The sequence below is a fragment of the Alosa alosa genome, chromosome 15 (genome assembly GCF_017589495.1).
Source record: "Alosa alosa isolate M-15738 ecotype Scorff River chromosome 15, AALO_Geno_1.1, whole genome shotgun sequence".
In the NCBI taxonomy this organism is placed as follows: Eukaryota; Metazoa; Chordata; class Actinopteri; order Clupeiformes; family Clupeidae; genus Alosa; species Alosa alosa.
The window spans coordinates 32812-54802 of record NC_063203.1 but is presented as its reverse complement, the minus strand read 5'-3'; the positions used below and the strand labels follow the sequence as shown (position 1 = coordinate 54802).

General features: G+C 39.1%; 1 protein-coding gene across 2 annotated transcripts in view; it reads left to right on the top strand.

The window, feature by feature from the left end:
- Positions 1–21991, top strand: part of zc3h4 (zinc finger CCCH-type containing 4) — an 88999-nt gene that overhangs the window by 58412 nt on the left and 8596 nt on the right. For both annotated transcript variants that reach the window (XM_048264139.1, XM_048264140.1), the window contains exons 7-13: positions 1223–1359; positions 3860–3961; positions 14552–14663; positions 16460–16569; positions 16660–17087; positions 19061–19374; positions 21142–21405. In XM_048264139.1, the coding sequence (XP_048120096.1) occupies positions 1223–1359; positions 3860–3961; positions 14552–14663; positions 16460–16569; positions 16660–17087; positions 19061–19374; positions 21142–21405 (1467 nt within the window). The remainder of the gene's footprint in view (positions 1–1222; positions 1360–3859; positions 3962–14551; positions 14664–16459; positions 16570–16659; positions 17088–19060; positions 19375–21141; positions 21406–21991) is intronic.

Below are 21991 nucleotides of genomic sequence, written 5' to 3'. Positions count from 1 at the left end.
TGAACACACTTCATTGATGATCTCACTCGCGGATAACTGGTTCTCTCTGCCCGACTCTGCCTGGATCAGCAGGTTGCAGGATGTGTGGCGCGTTATACACGAGTGTTGCCAGCAGGGACGGTGTAGAGTGCCCTCTGGTGGACAAACTATACAACGCCAACACTCATGACATGGTTGAAGGGTGTTTCGTCCGTTTTTATTTTATTTTTAAAATATTCATTTATCGGCCATTATAAATGCCGATACCGATAGTTTGGAAAATGCCTAATATCGGCCGATATTATCGGCCCTCCTATAAATCGGTCAGGCTCTAATTACTAGGTATCCTGATTGGAGTGCGCTTCTCTGTTTACTTTTAGGCGCAGTACTACTAACTGGGGCAAGTAAAATTCCGCTGCTGCTGCATTAGTCCCTCAAAATGTAATGCCATCATTGAAATGCAAGGATAGAATAATGTTAGAAATAAAACTATCAACACAGACATTTACAATAATAGTCTGGCATTATTATTTATTTGCCTAGGGTGTACCTTGGAGTGGGTAAGATTGTTTTTACTGGCAGGCTAACACATACTGATGACTTGCGCTAGCCTAGCACATGCAAACTCTGCAACTAGAAGGACTGGATGAAACATGTTGAAAACGGTCTCCACTGATAAATATCACACTTGGAACAAACTTGGACTTGAGGTCCTATGCCCAAAATCGTGAAGCACCCCTTTAAACTGTACTCTATTCATTTAAAGGCAATCCACCCTTTGAAGCTGGCTACATTATTGTCAATACAGAGAAAAATTAGATCAGTTTTGTGAACTGAATCCATTCTTCGTTCTTCTTATCACACCAACGCAATGACTTTGCGATAAGTGTTTAACCTGTGTACATTCTTGATCTCATTGTTATCTCATAATTATGTGAATTACTGACAGATTACTTTGGAAGGGAAATAATAGGGAAAGTGTTCCCATCTCTAAAAGTGGGAGGTACATAGCCTAGCTATTTCAGTTTTTTAAGATGTACCCTAGTTTTGGAGAGATAAACAGTGTTTATCTTTTAGTCTTTAATTGCACTCTTCTACGACATTAACATATTATGGTTGGACTTCACATATTTTACTGTTTGTAAACTTATTTTTCACATATTTTACTGTTTGTAAACTATTTTTACTGTATGTAAATGTATTTTGTATGTTTTTGATGAATATTCTACAACTCTTGATATAGGTGGTAAAGGTGGAAGAGGGCGTGGTAGAAGTAAAGGAGGACGTGGCATAAACCGTGGCAGAGGAAGAAATAGAGGAAGAGGTCGTGGAAGTGATCAGGGAAATGATGAAGAAAACATTGGGGATATGGACATTGGAGTAAGCAAATACACTGCCCTTGAGTTCCCTGAGGCTTGCACAGGCCAACAAGTGAAGTCATTGTAAAAAATCCTTTAATCATCTCCCAAACGTGGATTTTCACGTCATGATCCATGATTGATTAGTGAATAACATTTGACAATTAGCAAGTAAGTAGAACAGCTAGCATGTTAAGTGAAGGCTTGTAACAGCCAATGACATAATAATGGCCATTACCCCCTGCAGACAATAACTACTTTTTTTCTGATGGCTATTAAAAGTGGCTATTTATTCTGTAAATTAGGACTCCTATGAAGTAGATCTGGTAAAAAGTTTGTTAACCTTTCAATGCTTATTTGAATGGTAATTATAACAACTATAGTAAACAACGGTTGATCTAGGAAGCAGGCTTCACAAAAATGAAATCCGCTGTAACCAAGCTAACAACACACCGCTATTACTATCAGTAACTGAAGAAAGTAGTACAACAAGCTGATCAAGTCAGCTTCTGATTAATTTGAAGCCACATTTTCCCTTTGTGTGCGGTAAATGCATGACTATTGCCTACACACATGAGTTGTAACCGGGGTATAAGCGGGATAACTGCCTTCGATGTGTCCCGATATAATAACTTGGTGGGAGTTCTTAGCCTCTGTCTTTTCCATTAATTCCGTATATAGGGACACCTCGGTGGCTGTTATTCCTTGCATTATGTCTTTCTAATGTAATGAAGTGGATAATGTAGTAACTTTTTGCCAAAAAAAAGGAATAAGGTCATTGGTTGGTTGTTACATTATTGGGCGAGTTAAAAAATCCTTTGAAAATGTCATAACAGGCTGGAAATGTAATAATATACTAATATATCTATTTAATATCACCACGTAAATTAGAAACTAGGTGGGCATGTAGTCCCACTAGACTGATAAGGTATATAAGCTTTGAGGCACATTGTCTGCATCCTAAGGGAAATCAGTCCATATAAATCTATATCATGTAAACACTAATTGCCATGTTTGTACAGAAATAAATTTATGATTTTCTACATAAAAAAAAAAATATATAGGCTATATGGCCTGATGAAAGTGGACAGCTAAGAGACATACTGACCAGGTTACCGAAGTTGAATGGAAGATCTGTTCCAAGAAAATCGGATAGACAATCAATCTGAACATTTGCATATGCACCAACCAGTGGAATATTCCACATTGCCAGCCTTCGCTGGGCCTAGCAAAAAAAGCTGCTTAAGACTACTATCGTGGTCACTCATCTAAAATCTTCAGTAGTACGCTACGCATCCCATATTATAGGCTACTGGCCATGACGACTATGAGGGCGGCAGAAAGTGAAAGTAAGGGGCTGCGATCGCACAGTCCAGGCTATAGGAGGGCGAAGTAAAAAACTTTTACAAATAACAAATCCCAATTACCACTCCACTGCTGTAAGGGCTTTTGCTAAATGCATGAAATACAAGCCTTACCGTGAAAGACGGATAGGCTACCTTCTGATCCTATACCTAACAATAGAAATGGTTTATTTTAACACAGAGGAGAAGGATGCATTTGGCGCTTCAGTGCTGTAGCCTCGCTAAAATATTAGAGCGCTAGAATGTCCTAGTCGTAACAATAATAATTCATTAGGACTATTTTCTGCTTAAACATTAGGCTACATATTTCACGTTCAATATAGGCTATAGGCCTACTGCGAGATATGTACAAAAAGACAATTACACATTCACGTCACAATCAGGAAGAAGTCTTTTTGCAAGACAGTAGACTAATAAGTGATAACTATTTGGCTGACAGCCTTTAAAGTAGGCTCAATTTCATTTCCAGGGAAAGACATTCAGGGAATGTTTTAGCCTATGTTACAGCAGGAATTAGTGCCTGGATGATATCGCCCATCGGCACAACCCTACTACTAATGCCAACTGGATGAGTTGAAACTCCTCATTCAACACATGGGAAGGGTCACCATTTATTTTCTCAGCCAATTTAATAATGTTCTGATATTTTACCACTGCCTTTAAGTTCCAAGCACCTTGGCTTTAGGATCATGGACAGACTACTTTACCATTTATAGATGCTGTAGACAAAGCTCAGAATAATTGACCTGTAGAACAAAAATAAGGCGTGCATACTTGTTCCAGTCGATCTTATTTTATTTATTTTTTAATAGATGCTAATGAAATAACCTGAAGAGTAGCCTAGTATCTTGCAGATGATGTCAACTGAATTTTAACAACATTTGTCACCATGAATTTATATAACTTAGGTAAATGATTCATGGACGAGAGCGTAAACATCAATAAAAATGTAAGATCAAAGGCATATTTCTGAATTTCTCAGACCCATCTAAGACATCTACTCCTATGAATCCTGGGAATTGAGTTGTCAAACAACAGTAGTTTTGAGATTTTGCACAGTTACATGAATCAAATAAATATTTTTCCTTTTTTCTTGAAAGTGCTTAATTAATGTTGCATTAAGATTTCCTCTTATAATATGATCGATTGTTTCTGCAGGATAGTGGAGGAGGACCACGACGTGCTGACCAAGATAAGCATGGCCAAGAGAAGAAGGGGAAAGCAATTTGCAAATACTATATAGAGGGCCGCTGCACATGGGTACGTAATTTTATTCCCCTTATATCTCTGACCTACATCTGGGCTACACTTGTCGAATTTGTGATATACAGTATAGTAGCAAGAAAAAGTAAGTGAGCCCTTTGGAATCATCTGTGTTAAGGTTAGGAATTACACGGTACACATTTTCGAACAAATGGTACGCCACCTACGGTTTGATACGCAAGTGTGAACGTGGCGTGATAGAAAATCACTGGTGTACCATCATTTGCAGCACTATTCTACACGTGTTCTGTCCCCTCCCACACACATTTAGGCTGCTAAGTAATTCCTGATTCCTTTGAACCAAATGGACATCCTATCTAGATCTCCACTGATAGTCTGACTTCGAGAGCAATTGAAAGCTACCAAAGTAGTACAAACTGTAGAAACCAGCACCATGTGTTATTCTACATACTTCTGTCAGTGCACTGAAATCATGTAGTGCGTAAATTTCAACAAGGTAGTGTTGTTTCCATGCAGACTAACTTCATGCACTTAGAGTAAATGACGGATCTCAGCATTTAGACATAAGATTGCTGGTGATGAGACCAAATCCGAGGGAGTGTTTATAGTTTTTTTATTTTTGTAATATTTTCTTTTTGTTCTTAGCTTAGCGATTTCAATTGATATATGCGAAATATGAAATATTTCGCTTTGAGGTAGCACAAAATGACACTAAGGGCTCTATCTTGCACGTAGCGCAATTGACTTTATACACTGGCGTTTGAATCATTCCTATTTTGCATTGAACGCACAGCGGAATTTTCCCTCCACAGACGCAGGTCGTTAAATTAGGAAATGAACTTGCGCTCCTGGGGGCTGTTCAGCGAAAAGAGGAGGCATGTTCCAGCGCAAACGTTCCCTGGTGCTATTTTGCAGATACAGAAAACAATTCCGCCACTGACACTGAAAAACCTAGTCTAAAGTCAGTGGCGGTTATTCAGATGCTATTTTAAGGGCGCATGCATGTCCACAGGGGCGCTGGCAGGAATGAATGAATATATGTACACCCATCTACAGACACCCCTGTGCACGCACTGAAACATTCAAAGCATTGATAATATTTGTCCGTTTCCCGGTTTCGTTTGTGTGTTGGTCACCTAAAAAGTAGCCTATATACAACATCCACATGCAATATCTTTACAACAACGCCTAATAACAACCTATTCATTTGGACAACTTTATACAGCCCTATAAAGGCTAAAGTTACCTTTATTTCTGTCCCAATTTACAGTTGTTTATGGCTTTAAACATCGTGTTAGCTTTAACATCAGCCTATAATCATTATTCCAGCTGTAACGCTAATGTTTTGACAAGCACCACAATTTTGCCTACCTGAAATAACTCCTAGCTTTGCTGCCTCCATCCTTTGCTTCCTCCATCCTTTCGTTGTTTTCAAAAACGTTTTATATCCATGATGGCCTTGAAATTAGTGTATTAGCTTAAATCAGTTTATTGTGTGCTGATAACCAGCAACCATAGATGATAAAAGAAAGTAGCAAGCCTACAATTTCTGTAATTGCTGCGTCCGTGCATTGTTATGCTCTCTCCTGCTCAAACAAATGTTGTGCGTGCATTAAGTTGATTTTGATAACATGTTTACAAACTTTACAGAAAATATTGTAAATAGCCTACTGTCATGCAGTTAATGGGACACTGTACAGAGTTGGGAAGTTATAGTAGGTGAACTTGGTGTGAAGACTCATATAGAGGAAATTGTCTCTCATTGTTGAGTTGCCTGATGATAAGCACACCTGCTTGGCCATAATGTAGCGTGTGCTTAAAGCACATACACTTTGCTCCTCTCATATACACGGTCGGACGCAGCAGTTCCCATTTCTGCAAATCATACATAATTACAAGGAAAAATACGAGGGATCATTGTGGTGTCCATGAAAATGTGGGAAAATAAGCATAAATCTAGCGTACACAACATTTCCATGAATCATGGATGTCATAAATGAGGAAATATTAGAGGACTTAAAGGGGTGATAGAATGATGATATAGGGTATTTTGTGCTGGTCCTTAAGGTCTCTGAATAGGGTGTGTAACATTGGTTGGGCTGAAAATGGCATATGTGCTGTTCTATGCGCCCTAATGCAAGCCTGGTTAAAAGCCCTAGAATGAAACGAGAGGTTTTCTTCCTTTTATGGTATGCTCATGAATATTTAGATAACCTGCGTGCTGATTGGTTGGTTTACAACGAGCGAAGCTCCGGAGCAAAGACGCAAACATGGCCGACAGCACTCACTGAAACAGCCAAGGTGGAAATACTATGGAGACATAGGTGTTGAACAGCATATTTGAACCTGAATCAGAGGAAGAATCTGAAATAGAGGAGCAACCAGTCGCCCGTAGATTGGAAATGACTACTTCAGAGTGGTAAGTTTTGTCATTTACTTGAGTTTGCCACACGTAGCCCAGTTAGCTACCTGTAATATTCGCACGTTAGTGTGGTAGACTAAGCTAAACATTGTATTAGGTTCGTTTTTAGCATTGTAAGCAACAGAAGTTATTCATTTGCACACAAACAAATGTTTTACAACTTGTACCCTTGTGCAATTTTTGTCAAGATGTCCAGTTAGAAGCTAGCTGAAAAGTTTGTAGCCAGTCGTTGGCAGTTCAGGCTATGCTGTAGTGAAAGGAGTGCTGCTTGCAAGGAAAGTACTCGTTTTAGTCAGTAAGTATATTCTCCTGCTGAATAGGTCATCTGATTAGGAGTTACATACATTATTGTAGTGGTAATATGCGATCTTACAACAGGACGTCCAGTTAGCTGGGCAGGAGCTCTGTGCAGTTCGTAGGCTATAACGTTATGGCTGAAGTGAAACGAGTAGCCCACTGCTCGCGTCAATGAAAATATTATGTTTGTGTCAGTAGGTCTAATGTACCTACTGATGTACCTACTACTCGTGTAACTACTATCCTGCTGATTAAGTCATCTGATTATCGAGATTTTTCTTCTTTCCATGTAGTAATGTATGATCTTACAACGGGACGTCCAGTTAGCTGGGCAGGAGCTCTGTGCAGTTTGTAGCCTATGGCTGAAGTGAAACGAGATCAACGAAATTTACACAGTACAATGGAGTAGAGTACAATAATAAAAAATCCTATAAATATCACTGTTTAAAATACAGTAGGTACAGTCAGTAGGTCTAATGTAATCGTGTAACTATCCTGCTGACATCTGATTGAGATTATTACCTTCTTTCCATGTAGTAGCCTAATATGTGATCTTACAACTCTGGTAACTAAAACTGGAGACATTTGCTACTTTGTGCTACCTGCTCATTCAAAACTACGAAATAACAGCAGGGAAATTATGTTTGTTTTTACAGGTTATTAAAAGAATGACCCAGGTTCCTGAGGAGCTGACCTGAATGACCATCATGGCCTCGATCCGTTGTGCCTCTATATTCTTTGCAAAATGCAATGAATATTTACAGAGCTGACCATGGCCTTTTGAGAATCAGAGGAATGGAAAGGTGAGGACAATCTGATACAAGTGTTAGCAGTTACAGTATATAAATAAAATATTTTTAACCGATACACATTCATTATTGGTTCAGCATATTGCTAAAACACAGTTTGATCAACACCACAAAATGATTAACTTTATTTTTTTTTCCAACAATCGTCCAGTGATACTCTGATGTAAAATATAAAAAAATTAATAGGAAAAAAATAATTGCTTTTCCACACGGTTCTCGTTGCAGGCAATGAAGTGACTTGGCCTACAGGTATTTTGTGAGCAGGAGCTGGGGTTTCCTTAGAAGAAGCGTCCGTGTCATGATCCCCTTGTGTGTGGTGCTACGCTTATGGAGGGAGCTTCCGGATACTTCAGGGCAGTACTTTAGATTCAGACCCCTTTTCAACTGAACCGTGACACATGTTCAGCAATAGCATCCTCCATGGAAGGTCTGTCAAGCTGAGCACACAAGTCCTGGGGCACAGGAATCCGCTGGACGGCATCCCAATAAGGAAGAGGGTCTTTGATGATCTCGAAGAGGACAAGAAAGAGGACTTATATTGGATACTGTAACAGTGCATTGTAGGCTGCATACTGTACAATAAACAAATTGTATGGCCCTGAACATTGTACTTTGTTTACAGTACTGATGATGATGATTTCGACACCAGTAGCATCAGGTCTAAGACAGCCTGTTGTGTGTGAATCAATAAGTTCTTTTTAGTGCCTATACTGTTGCACATTTTGATTTGTTGTTTGTATTAAAAATATATATTTTATTAAACTTACAAATCGTTTGGCAGTCCTTGGCTGTCTTCCGTTGTGGGGACTCAGCATTCTCATTGAAGTGCATGGCTGCAAGATAAAACCTAAACCAAACAACAGAAATGTTTTAACACAAGTGAAAGTGAATTTTGCATGCACACACCAAGCTGTTAACTCACAGCAAAAGCATTTGCTAATATTCTAAGCCCCGCAAAATGCCACACTTGGAGCATCTGTTTGGCATGCTGCGTTTGTCATGTTGCCGTTCTTGTAATGTTCTAAAATAAGAACGTGCAAATAAATCCATTGTATCTAGACAACACGGTTTTCAACATATCGACTAGATATCATTTGAATTGATAACGTGAAGTTGTTTCCACTTCTGACGTCAAAAACGTATGTGTTATATGGGTTTATCTACAGCTTAGCAACCAAACTATCGTGTTACTCAGCTTCAGTTAGCTATCTTGCTGAGAACATAACCTGTCAGAGATCTCGACAAACATGCATAGTAAAATGTAGGTTAACATGACAACACAGGTTTTATCCGAATGATACACAGGAAAATTAAATAGCCTTGCCAATGAACTAAATCACACATTCTACTTGCTAGATACACGTTAGCATGGCTAATAACTGCTTCGACAAAATAATACAGCATGCGGTTGTGATCAACTTACGGTCGGAACAGCCCCTCGTTTCAGTAACAGCAACTTAGCAAATCCTGCTTAACTGTCCAAGGTTTTGAAAACTGCCTTCGGTGAAATGTTTTGCAAATTAATAACGGAGTGTCGAACTTTGCAGGGATCTTCTGGTAAAAAAACATTATCCATGCCCCTCGAACTTTTGAATCCTTGGGAAGACTATGGAAAGTCTCAGCTTTCTTTGTAGCCTAAGTTTCAGCCTAGAACACCGCATTTACGACCGTGGCTCATTTTTGATATCCTTGAAAAACTGTCTGCTTTATAATTCCTGTGGAAGTAAACAGCAGGCAGCTAAACTAGTGTTTGTCTCATCTTCGCCTCCATTCACGCCCTGGGCTCAGAGCACCAGTGGGCTGGTCTGTATGTAAATTTTGAGGCGCGGACAAATGAACAGGCCAGAGCCAAATAAGGTACCACCTGGCGAAGTTTTCGCGTAAACTCACAGCTTCGTTGGGATTCGCCCGTTTTATGGCGGGAGTTTTGAATTGTGAGATTTGCATAGGAAGGATGTGTCGGTGGGGTTTTGAAGTTCTCTGTATGTCCATTTCACCCACTGAACTATCGCTATTCATCTATGACAAAGTAAACTCGGTTTTGCATTCTATGACCCCTTTAAGGAGACGTGATGTTGAACTGCATGCCATTTAACCCAAATGCCCAAGCAGCAGCACGGGAGAGGAGAGCTTATCTGACAGAAGAATATTGCAAAAATATCACCATGCATTCATAGTGATTCAGTTAGAGTGAGCCCAAAACATCGGAAAGTGTCTTTGTGACATTTCTGTATTTACATTTTGTCAAAAAGAAAAATCAATAGCAAACTGTTCTTAACTGAACAGTCCTTGCTGTGAACCGCTCCTGGCTGTGCCTGAAAAATCCGCCATCATAATAGCAATCCGCCATGGAACAAGCGCACCTGTTGTTAACCTGTTGAGTAGTGAATTCTTTAAGACAATGCCGTTCCCCAGAGAGTGAATTATTTTCCTGGCTCCTTCTAGAATTCTACGCGAACGTTCTATAGTTTCAGTGTTCTTAAAATTGTTTAATGGCAGAAAAGTCCCTGAGGGTAATTGTTGCGTCATGTTATAGAACCTTTTTCGAAAACGTTCTAATCACATATTTGTTATCGTACTCCCAGGGGCCCAGCTGCATCTGATCACATATTTGTGACCGTACTCCTCAACAGGTTAAAGGGAATGTGAGACGACACTCTGATTGGTTTATTGCACGTTACGCCCAAACCACACCCATGAGATGACAAAATTGTCCCCACCAATATTTTAGCGAACTCCTCTGTGCTATTTGGACCTTTCCAACGTCCAGGGCGACAGTAAAAGAAACATTGTTGTTTGATTGGCTGAAACCGAAGGAGGTTTATCTGACAGGCACAACAGCGTCAAAGCATAGCCTAAGTCTACTTCACTTTGTGGTGACACTGTCAGAAAAGCGGAAAAGCAGAAAAGCTATCAGGGGTGTCTACCAATACATAACCCAAAAAAGCCAGTGTAAAACATTTTAATATTCCCTTTGCCCTTCAGCATGCACATTTTGCCCCTTTTTGTGCTCTGTAGATCAGTTATGCTACCAAAGAAGAAGAGGAACATTCAAAGCATTTTCATTATGCAGAGTCTAAGTAGGCAAAAGAGTAATACTTTGTTAATCGTTCGTGTTATTTTTTTTTGTTAAATCACATCAGTTTTACAGTTACAAATCCTGATACACACACAATACATATAAGGTGGTGCAAAAGTCTGTGCACCTGCAGAAAAGATTTGTAACTGTAGGACAACCTTTTGTGCGTAGAAAATTGATTATACTTGTAGAATATTTTTGTAATGGTAAAATATTTGTAACTGTAGGATGATTTGTAGCTGTAAAACTGATCTGTGCCCGTAGAATAGATATCTGTGTAGGGTATATTTGTAATATTGACAATTACTTGTACAGGTCATTTTTACAGTTACAAATAATTTTCTACAATTTCAAAACATGATGTACACATACAAAACATTTGATTGTGATATTCTTCCATATGAACTAATTCAGATAGTGTACACAACAGTACAGCAAACTAAACTAGAAAAGCATTTCCTGAAGGAAATATAGTGCATGAAAATGAAAAAAAAAATATGATGTAAAATATCATACAGAGTAAAAACAAACTATATTGGTTGCTAGGTAGATGAGGTTTAATATAGTTTGAATGACTGAACAGTTAAATAGGTGGATAGTTTAAATGGTTAAATTATTTAGGTAGATAGTTGACAATAACTGACAGTTGGAATGGCTCTAACGTTTGCTAGTAGTATGCTAACTATGTTAACAAAGATAATAATGCTAACCAAGTTACTTAACTTAGTTAATTTAGCTATGTTAACAATGCTAATAACTATGTGACTTAGCTAATAATTTATAGCAGTTATCAGACTTAGCTAACCTAGCTAATCATTTTTAGTAGTTAAGCTAACTATATTAATTAGCATGCTAACAATGTTAACTATGCTAACCATGTGACTTAGCTAACCTAGCTAATCATTTTTAGCAGGTATGCTAACTATGCTAATTAGCATGTTAACCATGTTAACATGCTAACTATGCTAACCATGTGACTTAGCTAACCTAGCTAATTATTTTTACCAGTTATGCTAACTATGCTAACAATGTTAACGTGCTAACCATATTACTTAGCTAATCAATTTTTAGCAGTTTTGTTAAAATGCTAACAATGTTAGCAATGTTAACTATGCTAACCATATTACTTAGCTAACTTAGCTAATCATTTTTAGCGGTTTTGCTAAAACAATGCTAACATGCTAATCCTGTTAACTAGCTACAGTTGGTAGGAGTCATAGTTGATGACAAGTAACAGTTACAATGGCTGAACAGTTAAAAAGTTCAGTAGTTTAAAGGGTTAAATTGTTTAACAGTGAAATATTGTAGTGAGGACTTTTATTTTGAAACCGTTTTTGGGAGAGGAAGCAGTTGAACAGGATGTGTAGTCTTAATAGAGCCAGTTTGTATGCTTACAGCTTGAGACTGGCAGTTGATCCAGGTGGCCTGACCACCTGGCATAGGATTCTAATTGCTTAACTGCTCTATTGTGATGTCATCAGCCCATGTTAAGTCTATGGGGAAATTTTGAACAGTTTTTAATTAATAGTTTAAAAAGTATAAAAGTTACAAAGCTGAAAAATACATAGCACCCATGTCCTAAGTAAGACCTACGCAACGCAGTTTGAATAAAGTTTCTACGTTAAACGGTTGAAGCTGCATTAAACGCGTTAGAAGAAGAATCAGAAGAATAAGAAGCCTAGGAAGAACAGTACAGTGCATTTTCATGCACTGTAATAAGAACTAGAAATGCAATTCCAAGGAATTACCAGTGCATGAAAATGCTAAAGTTGTGATGTAAAATATCATGTATAGTTAAAACAGATAATACAGAGATGGTTACTATGGTGATGCTAGGATAGACATGGTGGTTGCATAGCTTAATAAAAGTTGATAGTTTAAAAGTAGACTGTTTAAAAGCTGAATGTAGATAGTTTAAAAGTTGTTGATAGACAGTAGATAGTTTAAAAGTTGTTGATAGACAGCTAGTTTAATAGATAGTTTAATGATAGTTTAAAAGTAGACTGTTTAAAAGTTTAAGGTAAATAGTTTAAAAGTTGTTGACAGACTGGAAGTTTAATGAATGTTTATATTCAAATAGTTTAAGGGCTGTGTATAGGTAGATATTTGACGATAACTGAAAGTTAGAATGGCTCTAATGTTTGCTAGCAGTTATGCTAAGATTTTTAAATATGCTAACCATGCTACTTAGCTAACGTTTTCTAGCAGTTTTGCTAAACATGCTAACTATCTAGCAATGCTAACTATAACTATCTTAACCATCTTTACTTAGCTAACTTGACTAACATTTTCTAGCAGTTTTGCAAAACATGCTAACTATGTTAGCAATGCTAACATGCTAACTATGTTAACCATGTGACTTAGCTAACCTAGCTTATCATTTTTAGTAGTTATGCTAACTAGCATGTTAACTATGCTAACCATGTGACTTAGCTAACCTAGCTAATCATTTTTAGCAGTTTTATTAAAAATGTTAACAATGTTAGCAATGTTAACTATGCTAACCATGCTAACTAGCTACAGTGGGTAGGAGTCATAGTTGATGACAAGTGTTGACATAGTTGATGACAAGTTAAAAGTTGTTGATAGACAGCTAGTTTAATAGATAGTTTAATACTAGTTTAAAAGTAGACTGTTTAAAAGTTGAATGTAAAAAGTTCAGTAGTTTAATGGGTTACATTGTTTAACAGTGGCTTATTGTAGTGAGGACTTTTATTTTGAAACAGTTTTGGGCAGAGGAAACAGTTAAATAGGATGTGTAGTCTTAATTGACCCAGATTGTATGCTTAAAGCCTGAGGCTGCAGGTGGCCTGAACACCTGCCATAGGATTCTAATTGCTTAATGGCCGTATTATGATGTCATAATCGGCAATGTTAAGTCTATGGGGATTTTTAAAAAGTTTTTCTTTAATAGTTTAAAAAGTTGAAAAGTTGAAAAGACATAGCAGCTTGGTCCGTTTGAACACCTACGTTACAAAGTTTGAACTAAGTTTCTAAGTTAAACTGTTCAAGAGAAATTGCGTACGGAAAAAGTGGTAAGCGGAATAATAAGTTGTTGTTGATGTTGCCTTGTAAGAACAGTACAGTGCATTTTCATGCACTGTAATAAGTTGCCTAGAAAGAACAGTAAAATGCACTGTAATAGTAAGAAGAAGAAGCCTAAGAAGAACAGTACAGTGCATTTTCATGCACTGTAATAAAATGCCTTGGAAGAACAGTACAGTGCATTTTCATGCACTGTAAAAAGCCTTGGAAGAACAGTACAGTGCATTTTCATGCACTGTAATAAATCGGATAACAATAGAGTGCATTTTCATGCACTCTAATAAGAAGCCTAGGAAGAACAGTACAGTGCATTTTCATGCACTGTAAAAAGCCTTGGAAGAACAGTACAGTGCATTTTCATGCACTGTAATAATAATAAAATGCCTAGGAAGAACAGTACAGTGCATTTTCATGCACTGTAACTAACACTGAAAGAGAGTCAAGCTTGCGTCACTGATTATGGTTGGCTGGTTGGCAATGGGTTTGTGAGTTATACTGTTAGTGAGCCTTTAAAGAGGTATGGTGTTATGCTCACTTTTTGTCCAGGCTGAAGGGCAATGATTATGACAGTAGAGATATTTAGTAACAATATACAAAATGAAAATACTTGACACTCAATTTAATTCTAATCTTTGAGGGCCTGGTTCTACCTCAATATCTGATTCCTTCTCCAATTCCGGCTCCATGGGTCTATCACTTTAGTAGGGCTCTAGAGCAATGTTACTACTTTGAAGGAGATCCAGGTAGAAGCTGGAGTGTGTTGTGAGTAGTCACTCACATAAGGGGCCACTAGATATCTTCTAAAATAGCCTGTATATTCCCCAGCCCAAATACATATGTTATCAACGTTGCATACTTTCTATGTTAATATCAGAGAACAAAATAAAATATCCTGTTCTGTATCTTTAACCAGTACGTTATTAAGCTAAATTTGTTCCATTTAATCATCCATGAATCTTCCTTTTTATTGACAGGGTGAACACTGCAACTTCAGCCATGACATTGAACTACCCAAAAGGAAAGAGCTCTGCAAGTTTTACATCACTGGTTTCTGCGCCAGGGCAGAGAACTGCCCATATATGCATGATATCCTTTCTCTTGTGATTTTTTTTATCTCATGATCATTATGATGATGGTTATTATTATTATGATTATTATTATTATTATCCAGTTGTTAAGTCTAAAGCCACAAGTTTTTTCCGGGTCCAACCACTCTTCGTCCAAAAAGTTTACTAGCACAGCCAACCTGTTTTCACAATCTTCACCACCACCACTTTTTAAGTGAGGGTTTAAAAAGTCGCTTAACTCTTATAGAGTTATTAGTGTAGCTGTGCAGTCAGATGATATAATCAAGGCCAGACCTCCATGAAACATGAGGTTGAGGCAGAGGTGAGAAGTAGAATGTCCATTTTTATTGTAGATTACTCTGAACAGCAGGAACTGTCTCTCTATAGACCTCTCCAGAATAAGTCCCGCCTCCGAAACATCCATATCCACCAACACCCGGTCGTCATATGTCTATGGGAAATAACAAGGCGTTTCGAAATATCATACCTGTCAAACTCTGTAGGTGACAAAGTAGAAAAAGCTGGTGGGCCGATTTGCCTACACACTTCTGCCATCTAGTTTCCACTGGATTTTTTGATTGTCGATGCCGTTAAAGTAGTAAACGATTATTAATGCTAACCGAGAGCTAGTTCCGATGTACGTGGGCGGAGGAGGGCGTTAGATCTTGCCTACAACCAGTCACAACCTAACGTGATGGTCATTTTCAAGTGTGATTAATGTGTGATTTCAGTGGTCTATAAATGTAAATTGTTTGCAAGGTTCAGCCTCTTTTCAACACGACTTAACTTTGGTTTGACTGTGCGAGTTTGTTGGCTGTTATTGAGATATTTGAAAAAGACAAAGACACTAAAGACATGACGAGATTTTTTTTTTCATGAAAAACAGAAAATGATAAGCAGACTAGGAATCAGAGGCAGAGTTGTATTGAGTCGATAGCTTTATTTTGCATGACCTTGATCAGAACAGTAACATTTTCAGAATGTATTAACAACCTATTAAACATGATGATTTCACGCAGGGTTAGTGCCACCTCCGTAGACAGGCTCTGGTGCCACGAACTCCATTTCGGTGAAGACAAACTATGAAACATTGCCGTTGCTATGCAACCTTGACTGGGGGAGTCGCGGCATCTGAAGCGTTAGCTTAGTGCTTCTTACTGATATATTTCTACTTTAACGGCACCGACAATCAAAAAATCCAGTGGAAACTAGATGGCAGAAGTGTGGATACAAGGATACAAGGAAGTTTATTGTCACATGCATATAGTTACTGGAAGTAAGAAATGCAGTGAAATTATGTCTGATGTCAGCCTATTTGTGCAAAGTGGGGGGGTAAAAAGTGCAGTAGAAGAGGGGTTTAGTAGATTAAGTGGCAAGGGCTGCATAAGAAAGGTGGGGGAGGATTGGAATTGGGGGAGGGGGGGCACCAACAAGGAGCACCCAAGAGCAACAGGGGCAAGGAAAAACTCCTTTACCAAGGAAGAAACCTTGGGCAGATCGTGTGTGTAGGCCAATCGGCCCACCATTTTTTTCTACTTTGCCACCTACAGATGTTTGACAGGTATGATATTTCGAAACGCCATGTTATTTCCCATAGACATTCGACGCCCGGAAGTTGGGTGGACACGGCTGTTTCGAAGGCGGGACTTATTCCGGAGAGGTCTATGGCAAAAATGAGCAGTTCTGGGCTTAGTTGGACCCGGAAACAGAATTGTCGGCACATTATTGCATCACGACTTTAACAACCGTATTGTTACAGTGACACTTATTGTGATTAAAAAGTCAGTGTTTGTAAGGTCCTTAACTTATTAGCACGTGACTTTCCTTGCAAGCTGTTTCATACCACCGGAAATTGTGTGAATGGAGATGAATGTATGTTTTCTCACAAGCCCTTGACAGAAGATACTCAAGAGTTGTTGGACAAGGTGATTTTCTATAATCATGTTAAGAAAACATCAGATCATCACATTACCTATTCATTATTCATAGGTTCTCTCTTTTGATTTTTTCTGAAGATGCTAGCAGAAGATGCTGAGGCTGGTGCTGAGGATGAAAAAGAGGTAGAGGAGCTGAAGAAGCAGGGTATTAACCCTTTACCAAAACCCCCACCAGGGGTGGGCCTTCTCCCAACACCACCAAGACCAGTCTCTGCTGATTGTGCTGGCCCTGTGGACTTTGGGTTGACTGGACCGTCTTCAACCAATATGCCTCATAATGCCCCACAAGGAACTCTTTTGGCTTCTGGAACTGGCCCCTGCCCTGGACCTCCACCTCCTTGTCCAGACAGTAACCCATTTCAAGGGCCTCCAAATTCTAGCACACCACCTCAGCCACCCTTGGGCCAACCACAACCTTGTCAAGGAGCTACAGGGAAGAAGATTCCATCTTTATTTGAGATTGTTGTGCAGCCCACAGGACAGCTGGCTCAGAAACTTGGTGTCAGGTCTGCCTTCATTGTCTCTTGTTTCTAGCAGTGATGCCACATTTTTTAAATAACTAAACACCATTTTTAAAAAGCCATTCCTGTTGATAACCTGATAAAGGTTTCTACCTTAATGTTGTGTAAATTAGTTGGAATTGAAATAGGGGGGTGTGTGATGTCTATTGTCTACGATAATAACGTAATTCTAGTTTTAAGGATGTGCAAGCTTGTCATGCTAAGAATAGACAGAGTTAGATGGTCATCACTGGTCGGTTTGCATGTTACTGTAGCACAGTTGTTTGTTTAAGCCGACTGCAGCACTAGCTGTATTGACAGTGTTGATGCTTTCATCACTAATTTACCAATTAAGATTCACATCAGCCGAGGTGAACAATTGTCCTCCGTAGTCTGTTATCTTCAGTCCCTGCCACATATTGTGGTTGTTGTGGTTACATAAATATGTCTCCATTTTGTCTGTACCCCGTTTTTGATGCGTTCACAGCTTTTCTTATTTTATTATGGTGGGCGTGTCCATGTTCCGTTGACAAAAGCTGTTCACACATGTGTATTGTGTGTAATTATCCTTAACATTAGAAAACCCAATGGATTTCTGGGTGTTTCCCCCTAACTAAAAAGTACAACTATATGGACAACTATAACGTATGAGTGAGAGCGAGGACGGAACAACACCCGTTAGCTCTGGCTTGTGAATAAGTTGGTTAACAAAGTAAGAGACCTTTCAGATTTTGAAATTTTTCCTGTGAGCTACAGTAAAAACCGTTAAATTAAGTTGCCTTAGTAACAGACTATATCAGCAGTAACAGACTATATCAGCAGTAGTGGTTGAGAATATACTCATTGTCGACTGATGGTTCTCTAGGAATTCATGTCAGGTTAGAGTTGAAAGACCAGCTGAGGGAGGAGTGGTGGTTAGTAAACTCTTTGGACATTTCTTGTGTGATAAAAATTCACTTTTATCCAGATCTGTTGGGTTATTTTGGAAAGTAATGCATAGCAGTGCTACCTGGCTGTGAGGGTGATGTGCCGTGACAAATAAATGACAACTGCAAACATGCCATCCTTTCTTCCTCACATTAAATCCTTATTCTAATTTCCTGAAACAAAATGAAATTCCAAGATCAACAGCAGAGGTGTGAGCCTGGCCTACTCGTAAATGTGTCTCCTTATGTTTACTCTCCTGCATGCGGGCTTTAGCGGGCGGGAGCGGGACATCATGTTACAGATGTGGGCAGGAGCGGGACTAAAAATGACACATTAATGCGTGAGCGGGTGGGAGCGGGACAGAATATTGCGGGAGCGGGCGGGCACGGGACTGAAAAATCAGTCCCGCGCAGACCTCTAGCCCTCCAGGTTCTTGGACAGCATAATAATTTGTACATTTTTATGGATGATAGATTATAATAAAGTTATACTGTTAGTGAGCTCTAAAGGGGTAAGGTTAAGATAACATTGTGTCTAAGCTGAAGTGCTACGATTATGACAGTAGAGAAAATATACAAAATAACAATAATTGACACTCAGAAACATTTTATTCCAATCTTTGAGGGATTGGTTCTTCCTTAGTGTCTGATCCCCCCTCCGATTCTGGCCCAAACATGTACAGCACAATGTGTATGGGCTCCATGGATCCATCTCCAGTAAACGCTCTGGAGCACAACATTCCACTTTGAGTAGGAGATTCTGGTAGAAACTGGAGCCTGTGTGAGTAGTCACTGGCTGCAAGGCAATTAATTATTCGTGTCGATGCTAGAAAACCATTAGGAGGCGCTTGATATCGGCATAAATGGACCGTTTTATTCCCAAACCTAATTACAAGATAGTAAATGGTACAATAACATCTGAGCATTTTTTGACAGAATAAAGTTGCAGACCTTCTATGTTACCATGATTGTTGACATCTCACACCCCTAGATTAAAGACATCTGCTAAATAAATGACCATAATCATGTTGTGATTTTTCGTTATTGTTTCAGGGGTCAAGGCCCTAGCGCAGGTGTCCCCTCTGGCCCTTCGGGTGTAACCCAGGTAGGTCCACTACCTCGATTCTCAGCTCCTCCACCAACTGGACATATAGGGCCAAATCCAAGTGGAATGATCCCACCTGGCCCTGTGGACATGTCCTCAGGAGGTAATCCCAACCAAGGAGTGCCATCTGTGATATCCAGTTTTGGACCTGGGGAGGGATCACCTCATCAGGGAATGACTCATCAAATGCCTGCACCTACTGGAGGCAATTTCTATGATGGTTTCTTTCATCAACAACTGGGAATGGAAAGTGGAGACAATGGTACTTTTTTTATTATCCATACATGTTGTTAACTTGTTAGTGTTGTTAGAAGTGTTGTGGCCTTGATCTATCTTAAAGTTTCCCTTAGTCACTTTGGTGCATTTTTCAGATCAGAATCATCTAGTTACTTGTGCCCAACAGCAATTTATCAATGCTTCGAATGAACAAGTGCTTCCATACATCCATGCAATTGCTTATGTACAGTACAATCAATTACTTATGTCATTATAAGTGCTGAACCAGTTCTCATAATCTGTAAAGAATAGTTTTGCCAGTTCTATTACACTTTTTTGGAAAGACCTGCTGTACTGTGATTCCAGTTCATCCATTGTCATTGTTACGCTAGAGACACCGCTTATGTCAAGCCACCTTTATGTCAATAGACCACCTATTTTTGTAGCGCATTTTTGTATGCACAGAGTGCAACCCAAAGCGCTCCACATACAAGACATTGACACACAAGACAAAAGATGTCGGATGGAGTGGAATTTGAAGGTGTGGACCCTCTCGACACTAGTCCCTTCTATGAGGGGTGGCGGTGGGTCCATCTGCCGCTTCCTCCTAAAGTCCAGGATCAGCTCTTTGGTCTTTGATGTGTTGAGCTCTCCTGACCACCACGCTAAAGATAAATTTTCCTTTAACATTAACCCTTAGAACCCGATTGACGCAAAGTGCGTCAAAAAACACACCCTTCTCTGTTAAATTGCTCCGGATCTGTTCATCGCAGCGAGATGAAACCTTTATTGCATGACAGAGCAGAAGTGGGACTTTCCAAAGAGACTACACACTTGTCTGTACGATCAAGTATTAACATTTTAAAAAATCATGAAATTAAATCAAATTGCATCATATTTACAGTCTATACTTCTCTGCGTTCACCTGCGCACCCATTACTCTCGTTTGAATTACTTTCATGAACCATTGATCGCATAGATATGGCAAGCATATCAGATGAAAGAGGAGACACAGGGCTATCCATTGTGGCTTATATAAACAGACTAAGTGACTTCTAGCTTATATAAACAGACAAAGTGACTGCATAATAATAACGTCATGTACACAAACCAACGCTGCACACCCATTACTCTCGTTTGAATTACTTGCGGACCCGTGATCGGATAGATATGCCACGCATGTCAGATGAAAGAGGAGACTCATAGCTATCATTTGACATCCTTCTGGGTTATAAAACAAACAAAGTGACAGCAAAATAATAACTTCATATTGCTGGACGTACCCCACGTTTTTGTCTGTTTTTGTGGCAAAGCATGTTTATAATCCGGTTTTGAGATCCTAGCAAATTCCTGCATGGCATCCAATTCAAGGCTCACATTGCATCCCAATTTGTTCAACAAAGAAACACCTTTTTTGCCTTTCCTTTGTTCATGACAATGCAGTAAAAAGTTGAGAATCATTATGAGTATGATTATAGTTTTCCCTCAAAATGACTATCCGCCAAATTGACCGTATCAGTTTTCTTCCCCTTTCTGGTAGTCTAAACCAAGTCCAAAGCTCTGTGGTCTGCCTGTGAGTCAACCTCTGCCCCTGCCCTCACTGACTCTAGGGGTATTCTGTTTATTTGTTATTTTGTAGCTTAGTTACATCACTTAGAGCATCTTTAATGATGTGCTAACGTTAATGATGATTTGAGAAGTGCACCAAAGGAACTGTAAAGACTGTAATACTTGTATACCTTTTGTTGGGAAAGAACATTTTTTGTGTGATTTATGAGTAAACTGTGGTGAATATAATCTATTGTACTGACAGGTAAAGAATACCCTGGCTTTAGAAAAATTGAAGAATGTGCTGGAGAAGGAATACTTGATCAAGCCTCTAGGACTCAGAGTACCACTGGCAGTGGTGACTCTTCCTCCAATGGATCTGCAGACAGCCAGATATCCAGCCTGACAGTACCTGACTTCCTTCCACCGGCTCAACGTGTGTTGTTTATGAGGATCCATCAGAAGCAACAGGAGGATGAGGAAAAGGCCAGGAGGTTGGCGGAAGTTGGAGCTCAGAAAGACATAGAAGGTCTGCCAGAATACAGTCTTATCTCATATTAGAATTACAGTACAGACAACAATATGTCAAACCATGCCTGTCAGTAAAAATAATGCTTACCTTGGTTACCTTGGATACCTTGGTTATAGCAGACTGCCAAGACAAACGACCTATAGTCTGCCAGTGTTGTCCAAAGTCGTTAATCTCACAAAATGTCTCATTTGGTGGGCTTTTAAAATATTTCCACACAGACAAGGCAGTCAGGCAAACATTCTCATCTACTGATGTAATTTAAATAGTGTTAGAATTCTAATGCAGCCTAATATTAAAAACAACATAAAGAAACAAATTCAACTTAAAGTAAAAGCTTAAGATTGATGGTTTTTGATGGTGCAAATATTTTCTGTTTTTATGTTGCATGTAAAGTTTCCCAGAAACCAGATTCAAGTTTTCAGAATTTTAGTCTAGTAACACCATTTAGATTTGATTATGGGGCATGTTTCAAGGTGGCCTGGTTGCCAGCCAAAAATGATCCCACCCATAAAATTTGAGGTCAAATGTGTGTCCCTATTGTAGTGGGCTCTTCCAATTAGCCAATGATTGTTGGGCATTATAT